The sequence below is a fragment of the Giraffa tippelskirchi genome, chromosome 3, assembly GCF_054371585.1.
Source record: "Giraffa tippelskirchi isolate mGirTip1 chromosome 3, T2T-mGirTip1v1.2.pri, whole genome shotgun sequence".
NCBI classification, from domain to species: domain Eukaryota; kingdom Metazoa; phylum Chordata; class Mammalia; order Artiodactyla; family Giraffidae; genus Giraffa; species Giraffa tippelskirchi.
Genome location: NC_137277.1, coordinates 188022993 through 188035131, shown reverse-complemented (window position 1 = coordinate 188035131; position 12139 = coordinate 188022993). Strand labels below are relative to the sequence as shown.

The window sequence follows — 12139 nt, the reverse complement described above, 5'->3', positions numbered from 1 at the left end:
ACTTCAAATAGTTGAACTCTGAAATAGTATTATCAAGGCTGGGACAATTGTCTAAAACAGGGCTCCTGACTCCCAGGAGAATGCATTTCTTTACTTACTCTGAAATCTGCCTCAGAAGATACTGTTAAATTCCAAATTCTTACCATTCCCACAGTAAGGACATTCTCGGTTTAGAGACTGTTCAAGTACTGCCATTTCAAGGTGACTGAAAAGAATCCACACCTAAAAAGACTCTGTGTCTGATAATTTTCCACAGTTAGATAATTTCTTTTCAACTATAATAGTTCTCTAATAGTCAATAATTATATATATAATAATTATATAATAATCTCTAATATATTATTAGAGATATGTTAGATATAATACCTAATCAGATATATATTATAGTCCCTATAGATATCTATCTATATATGGATATATTGATAGATATATAGATATCTCTATATCTATGCATCTATATCTAATTAGATATACATTATCTAATTAGATATATTATCTAATATGTATTATATATTAGATATACTATTATTATAATCTCTAATAATTATATAATAATCTCTAATAGTCAAAAGTTTCTGATTTTCATTAAATGAAATCTCCTGAAGGAACAGGGCTAGAAAGATTTAGAAGTCACATAACCAAGGAAAATGCACATAAAGTCTTAAAACTTGGTAAACGCACAAGTGTATGTACTTGCGCACACATGTATAAAATGCTATCCTGAAGAAAAAGAAGGGTAATAAACAGGTCGTCGCTAACAACCGAAGGAAGAGACTGGGAGCAACTTTCTACCATGTCCCTCTTCTATGTTTCAAAGGTATGAAACTCACTTTTCTCCAGCTCAGCTGCTTTCACTCAAGCCATGATCAATTGATTTCAGGCCAAACATTGAGTCACAGACACAGGCTGCTACTTGGGACAAAAAGATCTGACTTCCAGAAGAATGGGAGACTGTCACTTCTTATAAGGCATGTGGTTAAAGAAGCTTCTTTAATCTTTTCTGCAGTTGATTTGAAATCGAACACTAATAGTTCTGTGTATAAGAATAAACCACACTATTTCCAACAGAAAATGACCAAGCCTGGCCTGTACTTTTACCCTGGAAGGGATAAGCAAAGACCTGGAAAGACATCTCAAACTCCTAGAGAGCTTCTAAATTTCACACTAATACCAGAACAGTAGCCAGATTAGGTGAGTTAAGACACACGCGCATGCACACACACACACCCACACCCACACATCCTGAAAAGAACCAAGTTGGAGATGCACAAAAATACCAAGTGTCACTTATTGAAAGCATACATGTGTCCTTTTCTGAGCCAAGATTTTATATAATCTTGGTAAAAACCCTCTTGAAGAGCAGTAGAATTCTAATTCTCCCCTATACAGCAATGAAGAAACCAAGTTCTAGAGATACTGAATAATTTACCCAACATCATATAACCACAAACCGACAGATCAAGTCCCAGAACCTACAGTCTATTTGACTCTAAGCCTGTAAAACTTTTCCCACTATTTTGAAGGCTCTACTTTCCATCATGATCTACAAACATGAGAACTATTAAAACCTAAGGAGATTGAGTTTCCCACAAAACTCCCCAATTTTCCAGGTATGTCAATTTAGAAAGATTTCCTCAACTCTATCAACAGATGTTAAGACATTGTTAGGAGACAAATAAATTCATTATAAGGCTGCCTCCCCTGTCTGAAAGGCAGGTATAAAAGAGGGTAGTGAATGAGATGTGATGTACTGGGTTTATCCATCAAATCAGGAAGAATGATGATAACAAAACAGACCACAAAGGAAAAGCAAGGTAACATCTGGTGACCCTTCTTCTTGGGATTTAAACACTCTGACTTCTAAAAGCAACTAATAAAATGCCATACAGAAAGGCATTTGTGGGCTCGACAACTGAGACCACTGCTAGATCATCCTTCCTTAAATGCAAACTATGCATCTGCAAGCCGCCCTCTTTCAGAACACTTAAGCGCTCTGGGCAAACTGCTGAGGTCAAATCACAACTGGGGACAGTGAGAATTTGAAATGGAAAACTAAGCTATTCCCCTTACATGCCAGTTATTGACTACTTGCCTTTCAGCTCAAAATTCAACTTGTTTGCCAGTACAGCGAAAATGGATCTGGCACAATGTAAATGCTTCCTAGTGAAGGACACTGTAAAGACACTGCAAGAGGGAAGGGTTTTGCTTCCCACTCTTCCCAGGGTACAGCAGCCAGCAGTGCCCAGTGGCTAACGGCTACACCGGGTCCCCTCTCAGCTGCTTTGCAGCAGAGTGCCTCCACTAAGAAACGGTACCTTAGAAGGCAGAATTCTGGCATGTTCCAGACAGCAGATTTCTAGTAAGTTCCACTGACGCAGTACCAGAACACCTTCTCTACCACTCAGAGAACCACATCCCACCCATCTCAGCCCAAGGTGGGGGGAGCAGTCTCCTACCTAGCACTAGCATGAAAAAACAGAGGCACATGGTTACAAAGGCCTTTTTCTTTTATTTTGTAGAGAACATACATTACATTTGAGTGTGAGACACCTCAACGGATCTTCAAAGTGATCTGGAGATTTCCAACTTACATTGAGCCTCTGCAGTAAGTTCAGGCTGCAACACAAGCTTCTCTACCACACGGGACCTAGGCTCCAGGTTCAGGCTATCTGAAGTGTCCGTGGCAAGCAGAGTTGCTTACGGAGCCTCGAGCCATTGTGCTCCACAGCAGCTCTTTGCTAAAGGAACTGGTGCTAGAGAAGTCAGCTTTCCTCGACATTCCATAAGACAGATTTCCAGCACGCTCCACTGGTCTGACATTACTGACACCATGTCTTCTCTGCTATTAGGTATACCACAGCCATGCACTCTATGGTAAAAGAGTGAAGAACTCTCTTCAGGGAACTTCTAACCTGGCCCCAGGAAAAACAGCTACTCTATACATTTGTTATTTTTACATCCTTTACAGTTCCCTCTCATTACTCCAATCCCCTATTATAATTAATAACACTTAATACTAAACTTTCCCCACTCAAACTACTACACAGTGTTTCTTTTCTCCTGAGATACATACAAACATACCGTATGAATAGCCTGGGTGGCTCTCTTCCATACCATGAAAACCAACATCGGAAACATCTTAAACGATTTAGAATTCACTTTGACATGCTTTAGTTTTAAAGCTCAGTAAAACAGGAACGATTTAGACTGAGTTTAAGTATAGCAGTAGTAGTAGCAGTAGTGTTAATCGCTCTGTCGTGCCTCTCTGGGACCCCATGGGCTACAGGCCGCCAGGCTCCTCTCTCCATGGAATTCTTCAGGCAAGAATACTGGAGTAGACAGCCATTGCCTTCCTCCAAGGGATCTTCCCAACCCAGGGATTGAACCCAGGTCTCCTGCATTGCAGGGGGGTTCTTTACCATCTGAGCAGGAATGGTGCTATTTCAATTATGGTTTGGCATACTGTATATTCCTTCTCCAAACATTCTATAGTTTAAAATATCATTCATCAACCCTCACCTTATAACCACCAGCCTTTAGCACTATTATTAGTAATTCTTCCTCTTACTATTCAGGCTCTTAAAAGGCATAAAAGATAAAGGCCCAAATTGAAAACAAGTTACAAAATTAATTTTCATTATTAAAAGGAATGGTTATTAGGTATAAATATTGATAATCTCAAATAGCATGATTCAAAGTTACTGGCTTGACTATGTCTACATTCCAATAAGAGACATCCTAACTCTAAAGCACTCTTAACCACAAGGACGATCAAATAAGCGTGTAATAGTGAGTTAGCGCAAGCTGAGAGAGCTCTCGGGAAAGGGCTTAATACGCAGGGGACCCACAGGGACACCTTAAAACAGTGTATCAGTGCCTGCTGTGCCTGTTAACTGGAAATAAACCAAGGAGTTCACTACTCTTTAACAGTGCAACAAAATTTTAAGCCTAACAATCTATTTACAAAATCACACCAACAAAAATTACTAAGAGGAAAAGACATCATATCTTTTACAAAAGTAGAAAATAACCACCAACAATCCACCAAAAAGTGAGAAGCAAGATGATCAGATTACACACTGAAATGCAAACAAGTGCTTTATGGGATTTTTAAAGAACTTTAGAATTATATTCTAATTTCCAAAACAAACAAACAAACAGAAAAACCTAAATATCACTGACAGTTTATTCTGAATGACTCCAGAAATGAAACGTGTAAAACTGTTACTAGCCATCATTATGGGAGGAGTGTCTAAAAAATGTAGTAAGACAGAACAGAAATAGACAAAACTGAAATTTCTCTTCAACTAATGTTGTATGTTTGTTTAAGTTTGCTTTAGAAAAATTTGGTTTTCACATGGACATTTATTTTAGGAAAAAAAAGGCTTTTCTTACTTGAGAGAGTCCAGGGGACGATGCATGTCCCGGGGGCGTTGCCGCAAGATTTGGATGCCCCTTGTTTATCTCATGTGCTGAGTAAGGGGAAGGGGTCGGGGGTCCCGGCTGTCTTGCTACTTGTGTTACCTGTGAAGAAATCAGTATTTAGTAAGAGCATTAGTAACTCAGTATTAATAAATATTGCAAAAGTAGCTTATTTTTTAAAAATGAAATTCTCTATCTCACAAATTGTATAGTATAAAATAAGTATAAATAAGTATAAAATAAGACTAAAGTCTTAATATTTCAAAACTGAAACAATTAAATTAGTATAAAAAAAGAGAAATGAATATTTTCATCCACTTGTTAAAAGATTCTCAAAGCATACTTACAACTAAAAATTTTAAAGGAAAAAAAGAAATGAAAAAAGCCAGACTAGAAACAACATCCTATAGGATGCCATTTATTTGATATTCTGTAAAAGGAACAAAAAGGAAATATCAATAAATGATTACAAGACCAAATAATAACCACAAAAAGGGCACAAGGAAACTCAAGGGAGTGACACAGCTTGTTCCAGATCATGACTGTATGCAGATTACATATCTCTTTGTACCTGTCAAAACCAACGGAAGTATACACAGAACTGTAATAAGGTGAATTTTACCTTAGATAAATTATACCTCAATAAACCTGACCCAAAAAGGTTACTTATAGAGCATAATCGCATTTTTGTTTCTAAAAAAGCACATCTAAATATACATATTTCTATATGTGTATTTATGTGTAAATACGTGTGCATATATAAAAAATATACATATATACACACTCACAAGTATATATACATCATATTAAAAAAGATTTATAAAGAAGATACACAAAGCATGCAAGTGTTTTTTCTATCATTTTTATATTTTCATATAGTTCAACAGTCATGAACCTGAACAATCAAAAAAATAGCATATGTTTTTATGTAAATAAAAATTATGTCTCCCCCATTATTTATTGGTAATAAACTACCCATCAGCCTTTGACAGGTATGAAACCACTTTACTCTGGCCCCTTTCTAGCATCTAACAATCAATCTTGCCCAACTCTATCACAGTCTAACCCATAATAGCACTGATAATTTGGCTAACCTCCATGAATAAGGGGCAATTGTGCAGTGGTGGGTGTTAAGTAACTTCAGTCATGTCTGACTCTTTACGACCCTATGGACTATAGCCTGCCAGGCTTCTCTGTCCATGGGATTCTCTAGCAAGAATGCTGGAGTGGGTTGCCATTTCCTTCTCCAGGGCATCTTTCCCAGCCCAGGGATCGAACCCTCGTTCCTTATGTCTCCAGCGTTGGCAGGCATGTTCCTTACCACCAATCCCACCTGGTAAGCCTCATCGTCCCATCTGAGACATAACTTCCGGCTTTTTCACACTGACTGATTAACTTTCTGTAATGTGGCTTTTGTTTAAGTCTCTGTGGAGCTGTGGTTCTTCTGGCTTCTTCTGCCTGCCCTCTGATGGAGGAGGCGAAGAGGCTAATGTGAACTTCCCGATGGGAGGGACCGGTGGTGAGATTATCTCATATAAAAGAATTCATTCTCCTTAGGTTGAGTGGAGCCATGAATCCCTTGCAATCTTGATAGAAACAAATTTCTTCCTATAACCATATTTTTAAATCCATAAATAAAGAGATTACAAAAACCAATTTAGTTGAAATATGGGTATTAAAATATTAAGACAAAATTGTGATATAATATACATTCTGTATTACTGTATTGAAAATAGTAACTAATGGCAGTTGCTGCCCACATTCATAATTCAAAGAAATGATAACATTTAGTGAGATATTTTACCTCAGTTCTTATATCCCCTGAATTCTATCACAGTTAAAAACTCTACCCAGGGAGAAATGAAAGTGATCTCTAAATGACATTAAATTTTCCTAGAATTCACTCAGTCAGAAGCTCTGAAGAAAGTCTGCTGCTGCTGCTGCTAAGTCGCTTCAGTCACGTTCGACTCTGTGCGATCCCATAGACGGCAGCCCATCAGGTTCCCCCATCCCTGGGATTCTCCAGGCAAGAACGCTGGAGTGAGTTGCCATTTCCTTCTCCAAGGCATGAAAGTGAAGTCGCTCAGTCGTGTCCAACTCTTAGCGACCCCAGGGACTGCAGCCTACCAGGCTCCTCTGTCCATGGGATTTTCCAGGCAAGAGTACTGGAGTGGGTTGCCAGTCTACTCCTTGGTAATTTAAGCCTAGAATCCTTTGCATGCATGCATGCTAAGTCGCTTCAGTCATGTCTGACTCTTTGCAACTCTATGTCTACAGCCCGCCAGCGTCCTCTGTCCATGGGATTCTCCAGGCAAGAATACCGGAGTGGGTTGCCATGCTCTCTCCTCCAGGGGATCTTCCCAACCCAGGGATTGAACCCGTATCTCTTACGTCTCATGCATTGGCAGGTTCAGTTCACTTCAGTTCAGTTCAGTTCAGTCGCTCAGTAGTGTCTGACTCTTTGTGAACCCCATGGAATGCACCACGCCAGGCTTCCTTGTCCATCACCAACTCCCAAAGCCTGCTCAACATCATGTCAATCAACTCACTGATGCCATCCAACCATCTCATCCTCTGTCGTCTCATCTTTTCCTCCTGCCCTCAATCTCTTCCAGCATCAGGGTCCTTTCCAATGAGTCAGTTCTTCGCATCAGGTGGCCAAAGTATTGGAGCTTCAGGTTCAGCATCAGTCCTTCCAATGAATATTCAGAATTGATTTCCTTTAGGATTGACTCGTTTGATCTCCTTGCAGTCCAATAGATTCTCAACAGTCTTCTCCAACACCACAGTTCAAAAGCATCAATTCTTTGGTGCTCAGCTTTCTTTATATTCCAATTCTGACATCCAAACAGGACTTCTGAAAAAACCATACCTTTGACTAGATGGATCATTGTCAGCAAAGTAATATCCCTGCTTTTCAATATGCTGTCTAGGTTGGTCACAGCTTTTCTTCCAAGGAATAAGTGTCTTTTAATTTCATGGCTGCAGTCACCATCTGCAGTGATTTTGGGGCCCCCAAAAATAAAATCTCTTACTGTTTCCATTGTTTCCCCATCTATTTGCCATGAAGTGATGAGACCAGATGCCGTGATCTTTGCTTTTCGAATGCTGAGTTTTCAGCCAGCATTTTCACTCTCCTCTTTCACTTTCATCAAGAGGCTCTTCAAGTTCCTCTTTGCTTTCTGCCATAAGGGTGGTGTCATCTGCATATCTGAGGTTACTGATATTTCTCCTGGCAATCTTGACTTCAGCTTGTGCTTCAACCAGCCAGGCATTTCGGATGATGTACTCTGCATACAAGTTAAATGAGCAGGGTGACAACATGCAGCCTTGACGGACTCCTTTCCCAATCTGGAACCAGTCTGTTGTTCCATGTCCAGTTCTAACTGTTGCTTCTTGACCTGCATACAGGTTTCTCAGGAGGCAGGTAAGGTGGTCTGGTATTCCCATCTCTTTAAGAAGTTCCACAGTTTATTGTGATCCACACAGTCAAAGCCTTTGGCATAGTCAATAAAGCAGAAGTAGATGTTTCTCTTGAACTCTCTTGCTTGTTCAATGATCCAACAAATGTTAGCAATTTGATCTCTGGTTCCTCTGCCTTTTCTAAATCCAGCTTGACCATCTGGAAGTTCACAGTTCACATACTGTTGGAAGACTCGCTTGGAGAATTTTGAGCAATACTTTGCAAGCGTGTGAGATGAGTGTAATTGTGAGGTAGTTTGACCATTCTTTGGCATTGTCTTTCTTTGGAGTTGGAATGAAAGCTGACCTTTTCCAGTCCTGTGGGCACTGCTGAGTTTTCCAAATTTGCTGGCACTTTCACAGCATCATCATTTAGGACTTGAAATAGCTCAGCTGAAATTCCATCACCTCCACTTGCTCTGTTCATAGTGATGCTTCCTAAGGCCCACCTGACTTCAAACTCCAAGCTGTCTGGCTTTAAGTGAGTCATCACACCATCATGGTTATCTGTATCATTAAGATCTTTTTTGTATAGTTCTTCTGTGTATTCTCAACAGGTTACTTCAGGCAGGTTATATTGGCAGGTTACTGCTGCTAAGTCACCTCACCCGTGTCCGACTCTGTGCGACCCCATAGAGGGCAGCCCACCAGGCTCCGCCGTTCCTGGGATTCTCCAGGCAAGAACACTGGAGTGGGTTGCCATTTCCTTCTCCAATGCGTGAAAGTGAAGTCGCTCTGCTGCTGCTGCTGCTACTGCTAAGTCGCTTCAGTCGTGTCCGACTCTGTGAGACCCTATAAACGGCAGCCCACCAGGCTCCGCCGTCCCTAGGATTCTCCAGGCAAGAATACTGGAGTGGGTTGCCATTTCCTTCCCCAGTGCATGAAAGGGAAAAGTTAAAGTGAAGTCGCTCAGTCGTATCCGACTCTTAGCGACCCCACGGACTGCAGCCTACCAGGCTCCTCCATCCATGGGACTTTCCAGGCAAGAGTAATGGAGTGGGGTGCCAATGCCTTCTCCATATCAGGAGGTTATGTCTATCTAAAACAGACATGAATACCTAGAGGCTCAGCTACCCGTTCCCAAAGCTAAAATAAAATGGACTCATGGAGAACTAGTACACTCAAAAGCTTACAGGTTAAGAAGAGACACAAATAATGGTAAAAAGGGACCAAGGTTTAAAACCAAAATTAATTGTATTTCATTTCTTTATTGCTTTTTTTTTGGCCATGTGGCGTGTGGGATCTTAGTTCCCAGACCAGGGATCGAACCTACACCTCCTACCACTGGAAGAGTGAAGTCTGAACCAATGGCCTCCAGGGACATCCTTCTTCCTCCTTTTCAAGTAGCTTTATGATTTTCTTGAAAACTTTGTTCACAATTTCAAGTCAAAATTACATTTATAAGGGCATGAGGTTTACCATGAAATGTTACAGCATTTATAAATCTCATCAGGGCAATTTTTCAAAGGATAGACATCAAAACGCTATTTAAACATCTACTTTAGGAAAAATTAATAACCTGAATGAAGAGTTCTTACATGCAAATCTCTCTCACTAACAAGGCTTTATAAATTTATATTCTTATTTCACATACTTTAGAATAAAATATTTTGATATGTTACTAAAGCAAAGCATCAAAATAGATACATATTCTTAACACTACAATAAAAATTTTCTCAGTGAAATAAGTAAGCTATAGTAAATGTCAGGTCAATTCTCCAATTCATTATGATAAAACAAAGATTAAATTTATCCAGGTAAAAAAATCCTAATGTGGGAAAATGTTTTTAAAATTGCTGAGACCTGCTGGCTCAGCTGATAAAGAATCCGCCTGCAATCCAGAAGACCTGGGATCGATCCCTGGATAGGAAACATCCCCTGGAGAAGGGAAGGAACAGCTACCCACTACAGTATTCTTGCCTGGAGAATTCCATGGACTGTATGCTACTGCTAAGTCACCTCAGTCGTGTCCGACTTTGTGCGACCCACAGATGGCAGCCCAGCAGGCTCCGCCATCCCTGGGATTCTCCAGGCAAGAACACTGGAGTGGGTTGCCATTTCCTTCTCCAATGCATGAAAGGGAAAAGTGAAGTCGCTCAGTCGTGTCCAACTCTTAGCGACCCCATGGACTGCAGCCTACCAGGCTCCTCCATCCATGGGATTTTAAATAAAACAAACAAAAAACCAAATCTTTCCTGAAATTAATAGTAAATGAAGATTAAAATATATCACTATATGTCCATGCTATACAAAGCAATCTATAGACTTAATGTGATCCCTATCAAACTACCCATGACATTTTTCACATAACAAATATTTCTAAAATTTATAGGGAACCATAAAACTCCTAGAATCGCCAAAGCAATCCTGAGGAAAAAGAACAAAGCAAGAAGCACAATTTTCTCAGACTTCACACAACACCACAACGTCACAATAATCAAAACAGTGTGGTACTGGCCCACACACACAAACAGACACATGGACCAATGGAAAAGAATAGAGAGCTCAGAAATAAACTCATACACCTATGGTCAATTAATCTTCAACAAGGATGCAAAAATACACAATGGGAAAAGACAGTCTTTTCAGCAAGTGGTATTGAAAAGTTGGAAAGCTACATGCAAATCAATGAAGTCAGAACATACCCTCATGCTATACATAAAAATAAACTCAAAACAGCTTAAAGAGGCATATATAAGACAAGACATAAAGCTCTTAGAAGGGACACAGGAAGATATCGTTTGAGATCATTTTGCTATAACCTAAGTCCTTTGAATATAGTGGCAAGAAGTTCTCATGTATTGAGGAAAAAAACAAGTTTTCTCATTATTTATTATTAGTACCATCTCATTGTGAAGGCTGGGAGCAGAAGTATAAAATAGCTAATTATGGTAACTAATTACCTCCAAAGCTAAAAAGATTTTTCTCTTTTATACAATACTTTATTTAAGCAAAATTAATCAATCATTTCTTGGTATGCAGAGAGAGGGACAGTGTGTTTGTGTGCGCATGCACACTGTATTTAAAAGATTATATGCCGAGAAATATTCATTGTTTTATGGATATTATAGTTTTGCACTGGCAATAATGTGGAAGATCCAGAATTCTCATTCATATGCTCGTGGAAATATAGATTGGTACAAGTTCTCTGGGAAAGAACTTGGCAGTAGCTAGTCCCTTTGAAAATAGGTATACCCTATAGCTTACCTCTTATTTTGTTTTTTTCTTCTTTCTTTTTTCTTGGAGAATAATTGCTTTACAGCACTGTTGGTACCATACCTCTGCCACATAGCCTAGCTCTCTGTAGGTACACATTTGTGAGAAACAGGAAACCGTGCACCAAGATACATGTACAAAAATGTTCATAGGTGCACTGTTCTTGATACCCAAAGCTGGATAACACGAACACTCATTAACAGGAGAATGAATCAGTAATGAAACATTTTCTTATATGGAAATCAAATTAAAAACTAGAGCAACATTTCACAACTTGAATGACTCTCATAAATGTTAATGACTGAAAAAGAAAACAGAATATAGAGTATGATTCCAAAAAAGTTCCAAAACAAACAAAATTTGACTATATTAATTTAGAAATACACAAATGAATGGCAACACTGTAAATAAAAGCAGGAAAAATTTTTAAGGCATCTATATCAGGAAGAGAAGGAGTAGAGATCAGGAAAGGCCATATCATGTTTTATTCTTTTATACCTGGGAGGTGAGACAGTTTTTGGTTTAAAATTATTTGTTCAACTCTACTTTTATGTTTTATGCACTTTCATGCATGTATAATTCTCTTCAACTCCCTAAAAAAGATTAGAAACAAAAACAAACAAATTACTTAGGACCTAGGTTAAAGCATCAGTTACAGTGGTATTAATTATACTGCTGTTCTACAAGAATATAAAGAATATAAAAAGAAGATAAACTAAAAGAATATCTCAGGACTTCCCTGGCAGTCCAGTGGTTAAGATCCCTGGATGGGGAACTAGGATCCCACATGCCGCAGGGCGTGGTCTAAACAAAAAATAAATGAAGGGAAAAAAGAAAGAAAACCTCCAAAATTTTGACTGAGTAAAAACTTCAACTAGCCAGTAAATTTCATTCAAAAGTTCTACCTAAAACCATCTCTTATAAAATCAATGATACTTATTGTTTACTGAGCAATATAACTTGAAGAATCTTTTAAAAATGTAAAGCTAAACCATAAAGACCATGGAAACTAAGATTAGTCATTAAGTATAAAGTTGAT

General features: G+C 38.9%; 1 protein-coding gene across 50 annotated transcripts in view; it reads right to left on the bottom strand.

Annotated features, from left to right (window-relative positions):
- EIF4G3 (eukaryotic translation initiation factor 4 gamma 3) overlaps window positions 1–12139 on the bottom strand; it is a 357082-nt gene that overhangs the window by 229673 nt on the left and 115270 nt on the right. For all 50 annotated transcript variants that reach the window (XR_014078267.1, XR_014078269.1, XR_014078268.1 and 47 more), the window contains one exon: window positions 4396–4524. Coding sequence is in view for 20 of the 50 variants with exons in the window: in XM_081574690.1 (XP_081430816.1) it covers window positions 4396–4524 (129 nt within the window). In the remaining 30 variants the exon portion in view is untranslated. The remainder of the gene's footprint in view (window positions 1–4395; window positions 4525–12139) is intronic.